This window comes from Staurois parvus, unplaced genomic scaffold (genome assembly GCF_062004578.1).
Source record: "Staurois parvus isolate SC_StPar_1 unplaced genomic scaffold, SC_StPar_1.0 ptg001302l, whole genome shotgun sequence".
NCBI lineage: Eukaryota > Metazoa > Chordata > Amphibia > Anura > Ranidae > Staurois > Staurois parvus.
The window spans coordinates 9,484,288-9,506,878 of record NW_028319098.1 but is presented as its reverse complement, the minus strand read 5'-3'; the positions used below and the strand labels follow the sequence as shown (position 1 = coordinate 9,506,878).

Here is a 22,591-nt window from a genome sequence, read left to right as displayed (position 1 = left end):
CTTGGCTTTCTATGCCTTTTTGTACCTCCCTTTCTTCATGTGTTCAATACTTTTTCCCCATGTCATTCCATTTTACTACACATAACTTCATTTTTGAACGTATGTCTTTTGGTTTCTCTGCATGTATGGATTGCATGGGTTGTTACCGACATGTGCTGAAAATTTCACGTCAATAGTACCTTTAGAAAATTATTTACTGAGAAAAATGGGGACGTATTCAATACTTATTTTTCCCGCTGTATACATATTCCAACAGTGCAGCCATTTTTCTTGAAGAGGAATTTTGTTGCATTAGTACCTGTGTTTGGTTCTAGGGCTAGCATGGAGTAATTGTACAGCTCTTGTGAGAAGTACATATAACATAAATGATAAGAAAAGCTATTCCTCTACAACAGGATCACATACTTAACCACTGGCAGGTACTTAAACAATTAGATAAACTAAAGGACCTATACAGAGTGTAAATAAAGCTAGTATTACAACTCTCCTCTACACTGCACTAACCTGCTGATCTATATCCCTGATAGACCAAACCAATCTTTTAGTCTCTTAAGCCGGAAACAGATGGTTCAAATCTCGGCCAGTTCAGTAGGGACCAGCCGAGACTTGAACCATCTATGGGCAGCTGATTGTACCTAATTCTATTATTGTATGATATGGGTACAACCAGCCTGTAGGATATTTCATGAGATTATTGGCAACGGCTATAGCCGCTAACAATACTGTATTCTTCAGCAGGGAGGGCTCCCATCCCACCAGAACACAATAGCTCCATGGGAGGGACTCCCACATCAACACTGAATGTGCTGATGTGGGAATTGAGTGATTTTCTTTCCTGTGACCAGTGGATGCAGGAAAGAGAATCGCATAGTCTATGGCCTGCGTAGACTTTGCTGAAAATAATGGGATGATCAATCATTTCACATCCGAGCCTACTCTAGAGGAAGGTGCAAACCACCCTTTTAGATAGGAGAAAGGCTATAGGGAAGCTTCTGATGTGAGCTGAATTGTGCTTAGCATGCAACATGTGAAACTGTAAGCCAGTTGATATGAACCAGTCTTTTACGTAAATATCTATATTAAATGAATGCAGAGCTCACCTGGTCACTGAACGTATTTTGCAGCATTATATATGAATTTTATAAAAATGTTAGAAGAGGCCATTGTCTCTCTAAACTTTGCTTCTGAACTATGCTCAGCATGAAAACTGCAATTTTCAATTATGAAGTCAGAGGTGCACATTGACGGGTGATAAAACTGAAATTCACAACATGCATATTAAATATCTGGGTTCAGGGACTCACGGGTGCTTAACGGGCAAACCAACGTACAGTGTGTGGCATGTGTAGTCACATCTTGAGGCTTGCACTTTAATTCTGACCAATTTAGCTATTTGACAGGTTTACTAGACTGGTTCCCTTGATCAAGCAGTTGGTGTGACAAATTACCCCAGACTTATAACTAATGACAATTCTGACTGTGATCTCCCTGCCACAGTTCCTTGCTCTTAATCCACCCATTTTAGATTAAGTTCCGGTTCACATATATGCAGATTGGATGCGGTTTGAACAGCATGCAATCCGTATGACATGTCAAATAACATTGCTTCCTATGGTGCCTGTTCACATATGTCCTGTGCACTGGCAGTGAGGATTCAGTGCGGGTTGAAAAAAAAGAGCGCTGTTCGATTTCTGAGCAGGGCAGTCCGGCTCAGCTGCAGATTACAGGCTATTGACTTCTATGGGAACCATTTCTAAACCGCATACAGTATGTGTGAACAGAATAAAATCCTGACCTGAACCTGTCCTGAACCTGATGTAAAGCTGACCTGAACTGCTGAGCAACTACTGTGCCAATTAGCTTTGAAACCTGAGCTTCAATCCGCACCACACATGTGTGAATCAGCTAAGAAGGTTATTCATTCTGCATACTTCATACAATAAACTAAAATCAACTAGGGAGAGTGGAATCTTTTGTCCCTGTGGCAGAGGTGCAAACCTAGGAGTGCAAAGAAGTTCAAGTGCAGAGATCTTTTTTTTTTCTTTTAAGTCCACGGAGGTGCGAAAAAACTAAGTGCACTTAGTGGTGTGCTTTTGTTCACTCCACGAAGGGGTAGGACCTCTACCCTGATACCCCATGGCGCAAGGCCCCTGACAGGGACAAAGGGTTTCCAATATGGTCTACCTAGCCAAAGGGCCTGGCGGACCCCTTTCTTTGTGGCTAGTCAAAGCTGGCCACCAAGTACTAGGTCAGGGAGCTCTCCTGAAGAGAGACCCCCAGGAACAGGGGAGGAAGGAACCTACTGGCTACACATTCTCCCCCTAGACTACAGGGCAGGCCCGAGGACCCAAACCCTTGTCACAGCTACTCTCGGATGTGTGTTGTAAACTAATAGACACTTTAACACGCCAGCACCATTGAGTAGACTGGCCTTTAACAGGTCGAGATTGTGGCTACATTCTCACGGGTGGCAAAGGTTGCATAGCCTGCTATGTTCGGAGGCAGCGAAATGCTGCTACACAATATGCTGTAGTTGCATACAAAGCTGGTCAACCAGCGATCAGTATGTGTTAGACCAGAAATTTGCTGACTCAGGATGCACACAGTCTGCACCCTAGGCTCTATTTGCATGTAACTGAGTGGTTATGTACAAACAGGGGTGGGGCTGGCCATTGATTTGTACAGAGCAAACATCTGACAGCTGTCGCTGACAGCTTCTGCTGTTCCCACACATGGTGTGCAGGCAGCACTCAGAACTGCCGACAGGAGCCTACTAATTCTCACTGGCAGCTGCCCCTGTGCGGCCATGTGACTGTAGCCTTACACCTTTGGACTTTAATACAATAATGCATACACATGTAATAATCAATCACAACATTTTCACAGTATTTCACAATAAGTTAAATAAATAGGACAACCTGAAATACAGAACAAACATTTAAAATGTAATGTCTTACCTGTACCAGCAGCAATCAGGTAAGGAAATGAACGAAAAGTATAGCTAACCCAACATTTAAAAGCATCACCAAGGCAATCATGATTGAATTAGGTCTCTGAAAAAAAAGTCATATACCAATATTAGTTATTAAGATGTCATTCTGGGCCATCACTTAAGAGATAAAGCAATCACTACTTGAAAAAAAACTAAGACAGCTCAAAGTTTAATTTATTTATGGGTACTTTAAGAGAATTGTAAAGGAATTAAAAAAAAGAAGTATCCTATCTGTATTTTCAAAACTAGGAAAACATGTTCCGACCTCATTACTTAATAGAGCCACATCAATGAAACTAATCTTAATTGTATAATGTTATGTTATGACCTCTTGCATGCAAACAGCAATATAGAAATAATAAAGGCGTACCCCTAGTTTTAGCAGTGATGCCTAAGCAAGGGTTACATCACCATCCATTGGCGACTGGCATCAGCATAGTGCAGGAGTGTCGGTTTGTGAAATTTTGGACAGTTCGTATTCTCCAGAATCGGCTTAAGGTAAGGAAAGCAGATCTGCGTTGGTGTGGTTAGTTTGCATCCCTCAGCTCCTAATTGGAGGTACAGGAAGCCATGCCAATGCATGGCAAGCTTGTAACACTGTAATCAGCCTGCTTGACACACCCCATGCCCAGGCTTGCTGGCAAGCTCCCTATATTTTAACTGACAATGGTTCCTAGCAGGCTTGCCTTCAAACCAGCAACTGGTATTAGCGTACATTGCTCTGCGGAAGACAACACAAATGTTCCCTGTGAACATACACATAATGCTGCTGCCCACCCCCAGGCAATGCTGCCAGGCCCCCCCACAAATAGTAAAAACTAGAAACACAAACATTCGCGGTCACATGACCTTTGAATAAAGGTCGAATATAGAAAAAAAAGATTTTGTTTAAGCAATGATACATTTGAGTTGCCTGTTTTTTTTAAAAAGAGTGACCTGACAACTAATTTAACTGCACTTAGTGTGGCCCATGTCAATGTTTCATATGTGTTTGACAGTCCTGACATAGATGAACATATCCTACAAGCATCTGTTAGAAAAGGCCTGGGAGGTACAATATGCCTGCAGCCTGAAAGTATATATGAAGTTTATTTAATTACCTCCAAACACAAACTTTACAAAACACAGCAGAAAAACTGACAAGAATGTTTTGATTAGATCCCCACAACTATAATTTTGAATCAATGCTGCATATACAGTCATGGCCGAAATTGTTGGCACCCTTGATATTTCTCCAGGAAATCATGTATTTCTCACGAAACGTATTGCATTAACACATGTTTTGCTATACACATGTTTATTCCCTTTGTGTGTATTGGGACAAAACAAAAAAAGGGAGGAAAGAAAGCAAATTCGACATAATGTCACACAAACCTCCAAAAATGGGCTGGACAAAAGTATTGGCACCCTTTCACAACTGCGGATAAATAAGAATGTTACAAGCATGTGATGCTCCTGTAAACTCACCTGGGGCAAGTAACAGGTGTGGGCAATATAGAAATCACACCTGAAAGCAGATAAAAAGGAGAGACGTTCACTTAACCTTTGCATTGTGTGTCTGTCTGTGCCACACTAAGCATGGACAACAGAAAGAGGAGACGAGAACTGTCTGAGGACCTGAGAACCAAAATTGTGGCAAAATATCAACAATCTCAAGGTTACAAGTCCATCTCCAGAGAACTAGATTTGCCTTTGTCCACAGTGCGCAACATTATCAAGAAGTTTGCAACCCATGGCACTGTAGCTAATCTCCCTGGTCGTGGACGGATGAGGAAAATTGATGAAAGATTGCAACGCAGAATAGTCCGGATGGTGGATAAGCAGCCCCAAACATGTTCCAAAGACATTCAAGCTGTCCTGCAGGCTCAGGGAGCATCAGTGTCAGCGCGAACTATCCGTCGACATTTAAATGAAATGAAACGCTATGGCAGGAGACCCAGGAGGACCCCACTGCTGACACAGAGACATAAAAAAGCAAGACTACAGTTTGCCAAAATGTACTTGAGTAAGCCAAAAGCCTTCTGGGAAAACGTCTTGTGGACAGATGAGACCAAGATAGAGCTTTTCGGTAAAGCACATCATTCTACTGTTTACCGAAAACGGAATGAGGCCTACAAAGAACAAAACACAGTACCTACGGTAAAATATGGTGGAGGTTCAATGATGTTTTGGGGTTGTTTTGCTGCCTCTGGCACTGGGTGCCTTGACTGTGTGCAAGGCATCATGAAATCTGAGGATTACCAAAGGATTTTGGGTCGCACTGTAGGGCCCAGTGTCAGAAAGCTGGGTTTGCGTCCAAGATCCTGGGTCTTCCAGCAGGACAATGACCCCAAACATACGTCAAAAAGCACTCAGAAATGGATGGCAAAGAAGCGCTGGAGAGTTCTGAAGTGGCCAGCAATGAGCCCAGATCTAAATCCCATTGAACACCTGTGGAGAGATCTTAAAATTGCTGTTGGGAAAAGGTGTCCTTCCAATAAGAGAGACCTGGAGCTGTTTGCAAAGGAAGAGTGGTCCAAAATTCCGGGTGAGAGGTGTCAGAAGCTTATTGATGGTTATAGGAAGCGACTGATTTCAGTTATGTTTTCCAAAGGGTGTGCAACCAAATATTAAGTTAAGGGTGCCAATACTTTTGTCCAGCCCATTTTTGGGGTTTTGTGTGACATTATGTCATATTTGCTTTTCTGCCTCTGTTTTATATTTGTTCCAATACATACAAAGGGAATAAACATGTGTATAGCAAAACATGTGTTAATGCAATACCTTTTTTGTGTGAAATACTTGATTTTCAGGAAAAATATCAAGGGTGCCAACAATTTCGGCCATGACTGTAGAAATGTCTTGTTAGCTAGACCGTAATCCCCTTTAAGATGTAAATAACAAGCAGCTCGCAATGATGAAGTAATCATAACTCCCTAGGGCTATTGCTTCATTCTACAGCTATTTATACACTGCCTGCTAACCCTTTAGGTCTTCTATGGAACTGAAATGCACTGTGTCCTTTATGCCTTTAGGGTAATGTCACATGGAAGATTTACATGCTGTAATTTTCAAATTATTTTACCCATGTGGTGTTGACACCCTCAACATAAGTTTCAATAGGGATCATTCTCCGCCAATCAAATGAAACTGTTTTTTTCCCTGGTATTGCTACATGTGTCACATAATGTATGCTGTAACAATTTAACACTTCAGCAATAAAAAAAAACAAAAAAACAATGGGAATTTTGTTTAAGAATGTTGTCACATGATTTTTTTCTTAAAGTGCCCCTGCAATCAGTTAAAGTACAATTAGAGGCTCCAGTATGACAGTCTAAAATACGGGTGTCAAACTGGTGGCCCTCCAGCTGTTGCCAAACTACAAATCCCATGAGGCATTGCAAGATTGACAGTTACAAGCATGACTCCCAAAGACAGAGCCATGATGGGACTAATAGTTTCGCAACAGCTGGAGGGCCACCAGGTTGACACCCCATTTCTGCACTGACAGGTGGAGCTGGCAGGCAACCACAACCAGCCCAGGGCACTTCCTAAAAGTTCTCCCTGGAGCCAAATACTGTCCACACATCCATAGATGGGGCTGACATGTCCAATCAGCAGGGATACAATGCACCAACAGGGATAAGCCAGTATAAAAGCAGTGATCAGACTTTAAAAGCCAGGGGAGCCGTGCCGAGCTCAGCCCTCAGTCTCTTAGGGTACTTGTCTCTAGTGTCCCATTCACAGGGGAAGGGTGTAGGAAAATCACCCAATAACAATGGATAGTCACTGTCAGGGTCCAGTGAAGGGGAGAGGAAGGGGATATCCATGGATAAGCCTTTGGTTGATCCAAGATGCAGAGGAGCCCGGACTATAGTGATTTCCATCTGACAGCTCTGGCTTTTTTAATGCCATTTGCTATATAATGCAGAGAGCATTCCAGCGCCCAGCACACCACTACAGTGAGACCTAACAGCAGAAAAAGTCTGCAAATCACTGCAGCCCCAGACACCACCCATTTGTTTTCTAGGGACAGACACCTCAAAATGGGAACAGTCCCCAGCAAACAGGAACGAATGACAAGCAAGGATTAGCTGCAAACAATGCTTGGTAGTATTTCTCTTTAGAAAGTCAAGAGTTGTATAAAACTATAATATAAATTAGAGAGTATTTTCTTTTTAAGAAAAACAGCGCTTAATTCTCTACTAAGTAATATTGGAAATGTGATGGCTTGTAGTCCTGCACATAAAAGTTGTTGCACTTTTCATATTAATAATCCCAATCAGTTTTTCAGCTCTGACTGTATCATCGGCCATACGCAGCGAGCACTCTATTTGAACAGGCACTCTTTATCTAAAATACAGTTTTCTCAGCTCTTAAAAGACAGGAGGACACTGTATAAAAGCCACTTTTTATTAAAAAAAAGTCAGCAGGTAAATGAATACAGTATGCAAGGTCTGACATTCCCATTCATTGTGTCAGTACTTACTGAGTTTATTTCAATTTCAGCAGGAGGAACTAAATCTGTATTGGTTTGATTCTTTGGTGCCACTTGCTCCAACTTCATGACTTTTGGCTCAGGTGGGCTCTCTTTGGCTTCTGGCTTTGTCAGTGGCTTCTTGGGACTCTGCTTCAGCGGTGGCGGCACATTTGCCACTGTTGATCTTTTGGGGTTGTAGTCTTCTTTAACAACTGAAGGCAATGATGGGTTCAAATAGTAGTTGTGAAAGTCGGCATGCAGCTCCCCATTCCCTGTGCTGCTTGGATTGTGGCTTAAAGATGCCTTTGGCGATGGTTTAGAAATGGCCGCCTCTTTCACAGGAGCTTTAGGAGGTATGGGTTTAATGGAAGAAATAGGTAGATTTTCAGTTGATGCACTTTTCCTTTCAAGATTGGCAGGCTGTACCACAACAGAGTTAGAATTTTTTCTCTTTAAATCCTGTGGAGGAGGCTGTGACGGCTCTTTCCGTTTTTCTTCTGGTGTTCTTGGAGGAGTTGTTCCTTTCCTATAAAAATGTGGAGACTCTTTCGGAGACGGAGGTTTCTTAGGCAGTTTTTCCTCAACATTCTCTTTAACCTCTACACCTTCTTGAAACTTTTGCCTGATATAATCTGGTCCTGAAATAATAAAATCTAATATAAGACACTGCCTCAGTAATTTAAATATACATGCATGATAAAACAGACCAAGAAAGGCAAATGTTTAACTCATTTTCCTAAGGGTACTTTTCCATGGTAAAATATTAGAGGAAAATCTCTATCACAGAAAAAGTTAAATTAAGAAACCTTAACTGGTTAATATATATTATATGTACTCTGTAATCTCTCAGATATAACATAGAATGAAGGAGTGACCCAATGATGTGGAGGTTGTTTAATGACACCCTCGCTCAGTTTTTTTTTTTCAAGGTATGCATGGCATCAATACAGGAATGGTCACATGACATCAGTTTATAAATACACTAGATAAACCACACTGTGATCATCTACATGTTTCAGTGTTCTTTGTCTGACCCTTGTGCACAGCTAGCAGAATGGTGAAACATTACATTTTGCAATGAAGCACATTCTAAGCTTTTTGTAAGAAAAGAATTATGTTTCAAATAACCAAATACTGAAGACATTTTATTATGTAAAATATGATGCTCAGTGTGTTCCTGCAAACTTTCTTTAATGCTGGCTGTACACAGATAGTGATAGTTAGCAATCCACCAGTAGAACAGACATGTTCTCGAAGACTCATTGAATGGGAAATTGTCTTCAATGGGGACAGTTTTCCTCTCTTTTTGTTCTGGTGGCCCGGGAAGGGGCAGGAAGTGATGGAAAATGTACTCACTGGGGACAGACAATAACAGAACTTACAGATAATTAAACTTTTTCCAAAACTAAAAATAAAAACATTTAGGTCAACTAAACTTTTTGATTTTTTTGGTTCAACTTTAAAGCACCCTTGTGGCCTGCTGAATGGTAGTAAACTGGTTCCAAGGTAGTACAGGCTCCTCCAGAGGCATTTTTGTATGCACTGTGACCAGAGCCCATGTTTCCAGTTTAGCTTGCAAGCTAACTTTTACTTTGGCTGCAAAGAGTGTCCATTAAAAAGGTAAGGAGAGTTAAGCCAGTCATAGATGGATTGAATCTTGGTCGGTTCAGCAGGGTTATGGGCATTAGGATTGCACCTAAGTCGACCAATGTGTTTTCAGTATGCAATTACTGCCAGCGGCTATAGCCGTTAGCAATAACCATTGTGTTCTTTGGGCAGGGATGGCTCCCTGTGCCCCCTGCCGGCAGAACACAATATTTCCGTGGGAGGCATCCCTCCATCAACACTGACTATGTTGATAGGGGAATCAAGTGATTATCTTGCCTGCAACCCATGGTTTCAGGATAGAAAATTGCATCATCTAAGGCCTGTTGTAGCTACATTATGGCCAGGAGAGATCCAAATTAGCCAGCAATAAAACACAGTAGTGCTCATCTTTTTGTTTATTAACTGTTTGTCTCACTCTTCACTACCGAAACAAGATTAGTCTTGAAATGAATCTGTAATTCCACTTCTGCAGCGAAAATGAGATAACACTTAGTTTATATTTGTTACATGTCCTTATTCACACAGCATAAAAAAAAAAATTACATTTAACTATACTGAAGTTTTCTTCTGCTATGCAGAGGGGGCTCAGGAGGTAATGCTTGCCATAATGAACCCTGTCTGTACTGTTCTAGAAATTGTCATTAACAGATTTGAACAATGTCTGTCCTAGCGAACAGTTAAAGATCTAGAAGGGGGAAAATCGGTGTGTCCATCTTTGTCAGTGGGAACAGACTGAATTTCCTTTCGCATTTCTCAGAGTAACTTGCAGTCTGCCCAAGGCCTGCTCCAAACAAACACCTAGAAAGGAAGAGGTACAATGTAAGCGTGTGTATGTTTATATATATATATATATATATATATATATATATATATATATATATATATATATATATTTTTATTTTTTTTTTTAAACTTATTATTAGGTATGCCTTGTGAATGGTAACACAAACATAGTGGGATATGTTTTAAACTGGATTCCAAAAGTGGAAAACACTTTAAAGATTTATCATTATACATTTTTTACAATTTCCTAGGGGACCTAAGTTCAAATAAAAGCGTTTTTGGGTGTCTATCAGGGATTCTTTTGCACATACGCAGCCTGGCCAATGGATGACACAGCACTGTAGCACTTCATAAAAGTGAATGCTTACACTCTGTCATTCATCAGTCAACTGTGTATGTGTACAAGGAGCCGCTGATAGCCACACACAGAGCTTGGAGTGATTTGTTAGTATTATGAATGAAAGATCAGTCAGCTTATTCATTCATATTAGTAGAGATTCACTCAGGGCTGCAGCGCTGTGTAATGTACACACGGCATTTAATTTAAGCTCGGAGTGATCATTTACTATTATGATTGAACAAGCAGCTAAATGCTGGTTGTACTTGCCCCCCACAGGAATGCCCATAACTTGGGCCTCAAAATGGGGTAGGGCTAAAGCCAGCAAATAGAGGTGTGTTTAGAAGAAATCGGGCCACCTATCAGAATGGGACTAAGTGCTATATGCACTTAGCCCCCTGGGTAGTTACAAAATAAAAATAGATTACAAAAAACTGTTTTTTAGGCTCCAAGCATCAGAATAAGCCAGGCTGGAAGTTGCGGATGTCTCATAAATGTTTGGTGCAACTCTAATTTGCTTCTCCTTGGCAAGAGTTACTGAGTATATTGCAGCATATTTATTAGTTTTGGAAAAAGCTAGCCTTTAATCTGATTTTTGGTTTAAAGTACTACACTACACATTTTTTTTAAATTCAAATTCAGGGTTAGAAAATAAAAATAGCTTGCAGACACAAGATGAACTGGCAAGAGGAGTTTGAGAGCCCTTCAGCAGGTATGACGTATGTCTTGAATGAGCTAAAACACAATATTTATACGTTTTGGACTGGAGTTACCATTAAAGGCTTCATTAGTGTCAAATCATTTTGCACACAATGTAAATATCTCCATAGTGAAAATGGAGTTCACTCATCTTGCCACAAATCGATGTCTTACAACAACATTTTATGAGCCATATAGCTTAAACGAATCCCTCTCTGTGACCTTACAAGCTGTCACATTCTATTAACGGTTATTAATAAAATCTTCACACAATATCATATTCAATACCCTTCTGTACTCTGTAAGCCCTCTGGACAGTAGTAAAGCCTATTATGGCATGCAGCACTTGTTTTAGTGTCACCTAGTACACTGGAGACTTGTGTGCCGTGAAAGAGCGGGTTATATCTCAGGCAGACTAAAGCAATTTTCTCTATAAGAGATGTATTATCCATGTTGTCACTGCACAAAGCATCTTTGTATTTCACGGCATCAGTCATGTTTGAGAAGGGAAGTGTCTAATCCCTCAAATAAGCAGTCACATTAAGATGCAAAAAAGTAAAGGGAAAGAGTGGATCATTAAGATGCATTGATAATTTACTGTAATTGATAAAGATAATCTCTTTCAAATGCAAAGGAAAACTCTGTGTTTGTCTTGCTCACAGTTTTTGGCTCTGGAAACTAACAGCTTGGCAAAATATTACTGACCTAAAGGCACTGCAGGTAGTTTGCACATACAAGCTGGATGCACAGTACTTGTTTCCCACATCAGGGATAATGCACCACTGTGCAGTAGGTCATAAAATTGTTAGGAGTCAGCAAAGTGGTCCACAATCAATTCAAAGGCCAAACCTGCTGCAGAATGGGCTTCAATAGAGGTCACAGAATTCAAAACTGACTTCTGATACACTAAAGCTTTCCATGGACATATATATTTTTTCATTCAGTCAATGGACTGGTCAGGTGGCCAGTGACTTTGCCCATACAGCAAATTTGAAAGCATCTGCAAGGAGGGGGTGCAGGGGAGAGGAGGACCAACACCTGCAGGCAATTACAGGTCAGTGTGGGACACAGTTTGTCAGTCACTCTATTGGAGGACACTGATATAAAGTTCATCCCTTATATCAGTGCCCTCACTCCCCTCTTACATCAATGGACCCCTTTACCTTAGTGTATGCACTCTGCTGACTCTGATGTAAAGGGGAATTTTGTGGACTCTGGTGTAAAGGGGAACTTTGATGTAGGAGGTTCTTTGGTCACCAGAGCCCCTTTTACATCAGCGTTCCCAGCATTCCCCTTACAGTGCAAGGGGGACTCTGAAGTAAAGAGAAACTCTGAAAACTCTGTAAGGGGGGGCTCTGGTGACCAGAGAACCTCTTACATCAGAGTCTACAACATTCCCCCTTACATCAGAGTCTGCATAGTTCCTCTTTACATCGGAGTTTGCAGAGTTCCCCTTTATATCAGGGTCTGCAGAGTTTCTCTTTATATCAGGGTCCATAAAGTTCCCTCTTGCGCTGTAGGAAAACCCTGTGGACTATGATGTATTGTAAAGTGGGTTTTAGGGATGCTGGGAACTCAGATGTAAGGAGGGATTCTAATGTAAGGGCAGGAAGGGGGCCTGCTGCAGAACATGTGAAAGGGTCACACTGTGGGCTGATAATAAAGGGCCCAATGACAGGAGAATAGGGCCCCAGGCTCAGGGGGCCATTTATGTTTTTTCTGTTTGCACCAGGGCCCTGAAGATTCTAGTTATGCCTCTTCTCCTGGCCACATTATCCTGTATAATAAATACCTCCCCACAGGCTACCTAGGAGGATATGCCATTTATATTTTATGTGAAGAAGCCATGCTGGTGAACCTGTGAAGTTGGCAATATTTTTAAGAGAATCTCCACAAAGAAAAGATAAAGCTGAATTCAGAATTAAAGTGTGGGTATTTGAATGAACTTACATATAGCTGCTGCAGCTCTATGGCCAAATGATTGGCTGGTTTGAATGGTTAAAGCTCCACCCTTTTTTGTAGTGTTGAAGTTTGCCACCTCCCTCCCCCTACCCCACATCCCTATGGGTCCATATAAGTAACGTGGTCTGCCTCACTGGGCAGTATGAATCAGTGTGAGGCAAGAGATGGACTCATGAAGATTCATATGCAAGTATGCTCCTCTAGATACCTGCACCTGCTCACCTGCAGTGCTATTTTATAGGTGGACCTTGGTGGTCTGAGTCAGTCTCTGCTTTCTAATATTGTTAAAAACAGCAACCTAAAGAACTTCCTGCCATTATTGTAGACTGTTTGTCTGTCGGAGATGTGATAGCCCTTGACTGATGCGAAAGGGAATTTGTTTCGACATCAACTACAGAACTTTCTGCTAGGAAGTGATAATCCTGTGAAGAAAAGTGTGGAAAGTAGGCCTGGTTCTGGTCTTAGGCTGCTACCACTCTGATCATGATATACAAATCATTAATCAAATGATCAGCTACTGAGTAAGTGGATGGAGCACCCAGTGCAAACATGTATCCCACTTGAAAGTCCATATTTATTGAATAAGAGAATCAAGTACAGTCAATGCATTTTGGGGGACAGGGTTCTTTAGGGTTTGAACAGAAATTTTTGCATAAAACCAGAACAAAATTCACTAGAAAGTCTGAGTTGAAGCTAGATTGAGGCTAGAAAACTCAATGTGTCCTCAGCAGCATATCTGAACTTTACTTTTAATTGTGATGCACATTTGTACTAGGCACTCTGTGAGCCACACACCCAAAAGTTGTTCCTAACCTCCTGGAAGATTTGGCCATTCCTTTTCAAGTCCCTCCTATACTATTCTCCACAACATGAAAATATGACAAATAAATCCAACTCACATCTTACTAAATGGGCAAGCGATTTAACTCTTCAGCACGTAACATAAAGCAAAAAATATAATTTTAGACTAGATTCACATTGAGGTCTCTGTAAAATAATCTTGGTGGCGGTTGTGGTGCAGCTTGATGGACTTGAATGGGCGAGTTTGACAGTCACGTTGGATTTTCCAATGTACGCGATGGTTAGGCATGTGCATAGCCCTCCTAATCTGCATATTAACCCCTTCAAGCCTAAGGGTAAAACAAATCTTAAAACCTAAGTAAAATTTTACAACTTTGACATGGGTTAGTAAAACCATATATACTGTACATATCATCACAACTACTTTGTATATCCAGGTGAATTATACCTCATTTTTTTCAGAACAAATTGGGCTTTTATTTGGTGGTAAATGGTAATGGATATCGCCTGATTGTTTTCTTATCAAAGAAAAGTTGACCCAAAATAGTGAAACATTTTTTTTTTAATTTAGCTGTGTTATACTGCCATAACCTTACACCAAAGAACAATCCAAAATAAATTTTCCAGCTCTTAACGATTGCAGCAATACCAAATATGTGTATGTTATTTATTGTTTCTATCTGTACTACAGCCCAGAAACAATAGTGCGCATTTTGTTTTTTTAACCTAAAACATACTGGCACTGATACTGACACTAATACCAATTAAAAAAAAAATATCCTGCCCTTTGACCCTGACCTTGACCCAAACACTAACCCTGGCACTGAACTAGATCAAACCTTGATCTAGGTAGTTTTTCTTTATTATTTGATTTGATTTTGTAATATTTATTTATTTTTTAACCTTTTTTTCCCCTCTCTCTGCAAGAAAAGAGAGAGATACAATGTATCCCTCTCCTCCATTCTGAGAGAAAAAAAAAGGGGGGGGGGGGTGGGCTTCACAGTGACTGATCACTGTGATAGCCAATCAGACGCTATCACAGCAATCATGTGACCCGGAATCAAGAGTCCTGGGCTCCCAGCACAAAGACAGGTACTCAAATATGCAAGCCCAGTTCTGTGAGGCCACATTTTTGTGTGACGTCGGCGTCAAAGGGTTAGGTTTTAGGTGAGTGATCAGGGGTGGTTAAATGGGAGCTTAACCACATGTTCTTACCTTCCCCTGGCCATCCATGTGAAAGAAGCTTTAGGTCAATTCACACTGAGCTAAGCATTTTGAGGTTTTTTTGAGAGTTTTATGAACAGATTTGCAAATATTAAAGGTTTTTTTTTAGACTTTTTTTGCATATTTGCTGTGGCCAATAGAAACCTGTGTAGATGTGTCCTAGGAACATACAACAGGAAAACCAGAATAAAGCACATGGCTGCTATTAGGCCCGGACTGGGACAAAAAAATAGGTCTGGGCATTTTAAACTGAGGGCGTTCATTGGGGCAGGTGGTGACGGAATATTCATGGAGTCGATCCTCCCCACTGTAATGTAAAGGGGCACTGGGATATAAAGGGGACTGCACTGTAAAGGGGCACTGTTTTGATTACAATCCTTTTAAAATCCAGTACCCCTTGCAGTCATGTCCCCCTTTTCTCTCTATTCACAGTGCCCCCTATATATTCAAAGAGACATCCCAATCCAGCAAAGAAACATCCTCATATAGCAAAGAGACAGCCCAAACCAGCAAAGAGACAGCCCAATCCAGCAAAGATATATTCCGATATAGCAATGAGACATCCCAATCCATCAAAGAGACATTCCCCATCAAGCAAAGAGACATCCAAATCCAGCAAAGAGACACCCCCAATCCAGCAAAGAAACATCCCCATATATATAGCAAAGGGACAGCCCAACCCAGCAAAGAGACATCCCCATCCAAAGAGAAAGTCCAATTCAGTAAAGAAACATCCCCATTTAGAAAAGAGCCAAACAGCCCAATCCAGCAAAGATACATCCCTATATAGCAAAGAGACATCCTGTCCAGCAAAGAGACATCCCAATACAGCAAAGCGACATCCCGTCCAGCAAAGAGACAGCCCAATCCAGCAAAGAGACATCCCAATATAAAAAAGAGCCATCCCAATCAAGAAAAGAGACATCTCCAACCAGCAAAGAGATATTCCAATGCAGCAAAGAAACATCCCATCCAGCAAAGAGACATCCCCATATAGCAAAGAGACAGCCCAATCCATAGTTACATAGTTAGTCTGACTGAAAAAAGCCAAAAGTCCATCCAGTTCAAGCATTAACAAAAAAAAAATTATAATCCTACACCCACAGTTGATCAAGAGGAAGGCAAAAAAACGCAGCAAAGCGTGATCCAATTTGCTCCTGAAGGGGAAAAAAAATCCTTCCAGATCCCCGATAGGCAATCGGATATTCCCTGGATCAACCTTACCTATAAATGTTAGTATCCAGTTATATTCTGTGTATCCAAAAAAGAATCCAGGCCTTTTTTAAAGAAATCCACTGAGCTACCCAGAACCAACTCTTGGGGGAGTCTATTCCACATTTTCACAGTTCTTACTTGAAGAGACCTTTCCGTGTTTGGAGATTAAATTTATTTTCCTCCAGACGTAAAAAGTGCCCCCTTGTCCTCTGTGATGACCTCAGGGTGAATAGCTCCACACCGAGTTCACTATGTGAACCACTGATGTATTTATACATGTTGATCATATCCCCCCATTAATCTCCTCTTCTCAAGAGAGAATAAATTCAGTTCCCATCTTTCCTCATATCTAAGCTCCTCTGTGTCTCTTATCAGTTTGGTTGCACTTCTCTGTATTTTCTCCAGTTCCCCAATGTTCTTTTTGTGAATTGGTGCCCAAAACTGAACTGCATATTCCTGATGAGGTGTTACTAATGATTTGTACAGGGGTAATATGATATCTCTCTCTCTGGAGTCTATACCTTTCCTAATACAAGAGAGGATTTTGCTCACTGTAGAAACCAGATTTTCCAACGCTTTTGCAAAATCCAAGTATACCACATCCACCTCCACCCCTCTGTCCAAGGTTTTGCTCACATCCTCATAAAAAAAAAGTCAGATTTGTTTTACAACGTCTGTCTTTCATGAATCCATGCTGTCTGTTGCTTAAAATATTTTTTCCCAGCAAGAGCTCATCTATATGGCCTTTTATTAAACTCTCCAGTATCTTCCCAAATATAGAAGATAAACTTACAGGTCTATAATTATTTGGTAAAGATTTTGACCCCTTTTTAAATAGTGGCACCACATTGACCTTATGCCAAGCCAGTGGTACTATGCCTGTCATTAAAGAGTCCCTAAATATTAGAAACAATGGCTTTGAAATGACAGAGCTCAATTCTTTAAGGACCCGTGGATGTATGCCATCCGGTCCAGGTGCTTTATTCACCTTTGTTCTGTCTAAATATTTTTGGATCATATCAATTGTGAGCCAACGTGGATCATCTGGGGCTGTGTCAATACCATGCCCATTATGGACAAGAGCTCCCCCATACTCCTTTGTATATACAGAGCTGAAGAAGCTATTAAATAAATGTGCCTTCTCTTTGTCCCCAGTCACCTACTCTAGATTATTTTGTAAAGGGCCTACATGCTCGGACCTGACCGTTTTACTATTAATATTTGAAGAATGTTTTGGGGTTGGTCTTGCTATCTTTTGCAATCTGTCGTTCGTTTTCAATTTCTGCAGCCTTTATTTCCTTTTTTCATATTCTGTTAAATTCTTTGTAATGTTTAAACAATGATAGCGTGCCTTCATTTTTATATTTAATAAAAGCTTTTTTCTTAATATCTATAGCTTTTTTAACTTTGGCCGTAAACCACATAGGTTTGATTTTTAGCCTTTGTTGCCCATGGGAATATATTTTGCAGTGTGTTCACATATAATCTTTTTGAAGAACTCCCATTTCTGTGTTGTGTTCATTGATGCCAATATTCCCTCCCAGTCTAAGTCTTGGAAGAGCAGCTCTCAGCCTTGGAAAATTAGCTCTCTTAAAATTGAGCGTTTTTATTTTTCCCGTATGTGCTTGCTGTTTAAAGCTAACAATAAATTAAATCACGTTATGATCACTGCTACCCAGAAGTTCTTTTATATAGACATTCGCAATAAGCTGTGCATGGATTGAGATTACCAGGTCCAGCAGAGCATCATTCCTAGTTGGGGCCTCTACGAACTGTACCATAAAACTGTCCTGTAGTAGGTTTAAAAATGTTTTCCCTTCAACTGTTCCAGCAGTACCATTACTCCAGTCAATTTCTGTGTAGTTAAAATCCCCCATTATTATCACTGTCCCAGCCCTTGCAGCTCTTTCAATCTGTGCAAGGAACTGAGTCTCCACCTCCTCATTAACACTGGGAGGCTTATAACAAACTCCAATGATTACCTTTGTAGTACGCACCCCCATGTGCAGTTCCACCCATAATGCTTCAGCCTGATCACACTCTCATCAACTAGGTCCTCTTTCACGCACACTCTGAGATCATTTCTCACATAGAGACAGACGCCACCACCTTTCCTATTTACCCTGTCTCTGAAAGAGAACATAGCCAGGAATATTAATGACCCAGTCAAGTGAAGAATGAAGCCAAGATTCAGCAATACAAATTAAATCATAGTTCTGTTCATGCACCAAAGCTTCCAACTCACCTATTTTGCTTGGCAGACTTCTGGCATTGGTGAACTAGCACTTGAATCTATTTTACACCTTGTTCACATGTATTTTGCATATTTTTTATTTTCATACAAATGGTACCAATTCCACTGGTTGTCTGTAACATGGGAACCTTCTTACCATCTGCCATAGCCCTCACCCATCTTTCCACATTCCACTCCTGTCTGATCTGTCTGATCTTATAAACTTATTCACCCACCCCCTTTGATCCTAGTTTCCAGCAAAGAGACATCCCAGTCCAGCAAAGAGACAGCCCAATCCAGCAAAGAGTCATCCCCATATCACAAAGACATCCCAATCCAGAAAAGAGACATCTCCATCCAGCAAAGAGGCATCCCAATCTAGAAAAGAGACATCCCAAAACAGCAAAGAGACATCCCCGTCCAGCAAACAGACATCCCTGTCCAGCAAAGAGACATCCCCTTATAACAAAGAGATATGCCAATCCAGAAAAGAGACATCCCCATCCAGCAAAGAGACATCCCCATCCAGCAAAGAGACAGCCCAATCCAGCAAAGAGACAGCCCAATCCAGCAAAGAGACAGCCCAATCCAGCAAAGAGACATCCCAATCCAACAAAGAGACATCCCATCCAGCAAAGAGACAGCCCAATCCACCCCCACATGACCACTACAGAGTGGGACTGTTTGGCTGTCAAAGTGTGTCAGCAGGTGAAGTGTCCCTTCAGTGCCGCTGTATCTGCAGCGGCCAGCCCAGAAGGTGTGTATCCCCTGCAGGCGCTTCCCGCTTGTCACTAGAGCCGCTCCTCCTGTTGGTCCTGCTTTAGGCATAGCAGGAGGTGAGCGGCGGCCGTGGTCTGTGTTAGCCCTGTCCAGACTGTGGTCACTGCTTACCTCCTGCTCATCAACACAGGTCATCAATAGGCCACTTTTCTTAGGCCATGCGGCCCTGGCCCACTGGGCAAATGCCCAGTGTGCCCTATGGCCAGTCCAGCCCTGGCTGCTGTACACAGAAGTTCTGTACCTTTCTCCCACTTCCTCCCAGGCTCTGGGGGTTCTTATCCATCTCTCATAAAGGGATCCACCCCTGGGATCATAGATGCAGGGGTGGACATGAATGAGAGCAATGACTGTCTCAGCTTCCAGAAGCAGACTATCCTCCATTTTGACCACAAGATGCGGATTTATAAGGTGTGGAGTGATGCTAGTAAAAGGGGAGGGGAGCTGCAGTTTGAGTTGAAAACGCTTAAAAAAAAACTAATTTCTAGCTGTTCAGGCCTTTACTATTCAAGTCTTTTGGACAGAAATGCTCAAATCTGCCTGAAAAGTAGCACATGTACTTTTTAGAGCGACAGGTGTTTTTCTACAGGCAACAAAACTCTCAAATGTGAACAGGAGCCATTGAAATGAATTGGATTCTCCTTGTGGAGTATTTGAGCGTCGAGCTTCAAGCAGAACGGGGTCTTAGTGTAGAGCTCATGGACAGCGTTAGTCCTAAACTCTGTTGGCATCCACAAACCACCAAAACCCTAACCTGGCATGGTATCAAAAGGGCTTTTTAATTCATTAAATTGTGTGGTGTACACGTTAGTCTAATAAATCCTGTGAAACCTGTGATTTCCACATTTGGTGCAGGCATAGGGGTTGATCTACTCAAACTGGAGAGTGCAAAATCTAGTACAGCTCTATATCACCAATCAGCTTCCAGTTTTTTTTTGCAAAGCTTAAAATGTTATTAAACCCATGACCCTGCATTCACTATATTCAGTTTCCCATAGTACACAGAACATGGAAATGCAATTATGTTAGTAAATCTAAACTGCTAAATACCTTTTCTCATCATCAGTATATATCAGTCTTGTGACTTCTGTCAGTGTCCAGCTGAGCACTGGTTAAAGATTGTAGGAGGAGTTTTCATTCTGCTCCGACTGTCCTATGAGGCTGCATAACCCCTGACCTTCTGTCTGGACAGTGCTGAATGGCCCTGTGCTGATCACATGCACCCTCCCAAAGAAAAAAAAAAAACTCTCTAGCAAAACACACTAAACTGAACATGTGACTCCTAGAGCTTTGTACTATCAGCAGATGGATTGGGGACAGTAGCAGAAGGGGAGGATCAGAGAAGACAGGATCAAGTGGCCTTTTTACAAAATGCAGAGGTTCCACATTGAGTATAACAAGCATGCTTTACTGCATATACAGACTGCTTTTACTGTTGTGGGTTTAGTAACACTTTAATTGAACAAGTTGAACATAGCAGCTGATTACCTACCATGCACAGCTGCACCAGATTTTGCACTCTCCAATTTTAGTGAATCAACCCCATGGTGTTGAATTCCAGTGCATTAAGGCAGCCTATTCATTTTGATAGGTTGCCTAATTCACCAATAATGTACAGAAAAAAGTGAAATTTTAGCAATGCACCCTGATACATGGTAGTGTGTTACTGTGTATTGGGATGGTGTGTTGGGGTACCATTGTGAATAAATAACCCTGCAGCACACCAATGCGCATACTAATGTGTTACTGCAACAAAACTGTGAATCCTGCTTAGGGTATAAAGTAACTTAGCTTGAAATAAAAAAAAAGGTGAGTTCTTACTATGCTGTTGACAGCTATGGCCTTGAGAGTCATCGTCAGCATTTAACATCCCTGGCCAGCCCTTCAGTGACACAGTGGTCCAGGAATGGAACCAGACATCTTACACAATCAGAAATATTAGATGCTGAAGTTTATACCAGAAGCCAGAATTCTTAAAACAACACTCACCAGAGAGTAATGGTTTTCTTTAGCAGGCGTACTTTGTTTTTAGAGGTTTTTTATTTTCGTGCGTCACTTTAAGGACAGAGCTGTTGCAACTCTGAAAGGATGCCAATGACTGTACTACCAAGTTGAATATAAAAAGTGTTCCAAGTTACATGAAGCTGTGCGTTTAATGAGGAACAATGTTAATTTTCACCTGCTACATCACTTGCAGGCAGATTTTTTCATTCCTGCCAAAGTTTGCTATTTATAAAGGATCACAATGTACCCACATTGGCAAGCTTAATTAAAGGCCTAATTAAAACCTGAAAGTGAGACAATAGAAACAATGAACCTTTGTGTATCTGCACACCATGTAGTAAACAATGCTGCCATCAGAAAGCATTATGATGATATTTGTGTGCCCTGTGAGAGAGTCATTGTTAAAAATGGGCCAGGGACCATGTGAAACTATTTCTTTTGTTTTACAGTAAGCAGGCAGAGAAAAGAAGAAACATATTCATTTAAAATAAGGAAAATTCCAATCCTTTTTAAACCAAACCCTATGGCCCAAATGCTCTGGCACCTTTCAAAAAGTGGTCAAAGTGGTGTGTGTGTGTGGATCAATGGTTGTCAGTTGTAGCTTGCTTAAGTGATAAGTTCACCTTTTTGACAAAAATAATAAATGCACATTTTTTTGCAGATAAAAAAATGTGCATTTATTATTTTTGTTTGCAGGAGCTGTCAGTAGATTGCTGATGTCATGCAGGTCTCCTGCAGACCTGTCAGAATATTTGCTTGCCATACGAGATGTACGAGCAAGCAGATATTCTGGCAGGAAGCTTCAGTGAACTACCACGGCACTTCACAGCGCCATGGTAGTTCATTGAAAACTACAAGCCAGGGCTGCCAAGACTTGTAGGCACTCATTCATAAGGCTCCCCAGCATGGCAGCGCTGTTTTCAAATCTGACAGATAGTACGGGGAGACTTCTACCCGTACTGTCAGAGGGAGGGGGCGGCTGCAGCTATGGGAACATGTTACATGTTCCACCCTAAAAACAGGTGGAACATGTAACATGTTCCCAAAGATGAACTTATCCTTTAAAGGAGATCTAAACCCAATCAATAAATTCTCACATACTGTAAGTTGTTACATGTTCAATAATATCTAGTGATCCTACCATGCAAGACTTTGTTCAGGAACTTCCGGTTATACAGTGACAACTGTCTCACAAATGTGTTCCTGCATTTTCACCCTATCAAGTGCAACCCTGGTAGAGATGACATTCTTCCATGCTCGGTTGGGCATGGTCAACTGTTGTCACTGTCAGGAAGCCAGTCAAGAGGAATGATGTGCAACTGATAGCGGTGCAAGTTCAAAAAGGCAGAAAGTGGCGAAAAAAGCTGGAGGATATCAGCAGAACTGAAATGAAAAAGTGAAACAGAAATTGAAGAAAAAGAATGTTTAGGACACTCAGTGTTGTGGCAAACTAAATGATATATCTACTTAAGTTGTAGATGTACGTTATAGACTAGA

At 41.2% G+C, this 22,591-nt stretch overlaps 1 protein-coding gene across 1 annotated transcript in view; it reads right to left on the bottom strand.

Annotated features, from left to right (window-relative positions):
* JPH1 (junctophilin 1) overlaps positions 1–22,591 on the bottom strand; it is a 160,872-nt gene that overhangs the window by 15,037 nt on the left and 123,244 nt on the right. Inside the window, exons 4-5 of the mRNA XM_089661025.1 lie at positions 7,461–8,089; positions 2,958–3,053 (exon numbers count right to left, since the gene is read on the bottom strand). Coding sequence (XP_089517151.1) covers positions 2,973–3,053; positions 7,461–8,089 — 710 coding nt within the window. The 3' untranslated portion in view covers positions 2,958–2,972. The remainder of the gene's footprint in view (positions 1–2,957; positions 3,054–7,460; positions 8,090–22,591) is intronic.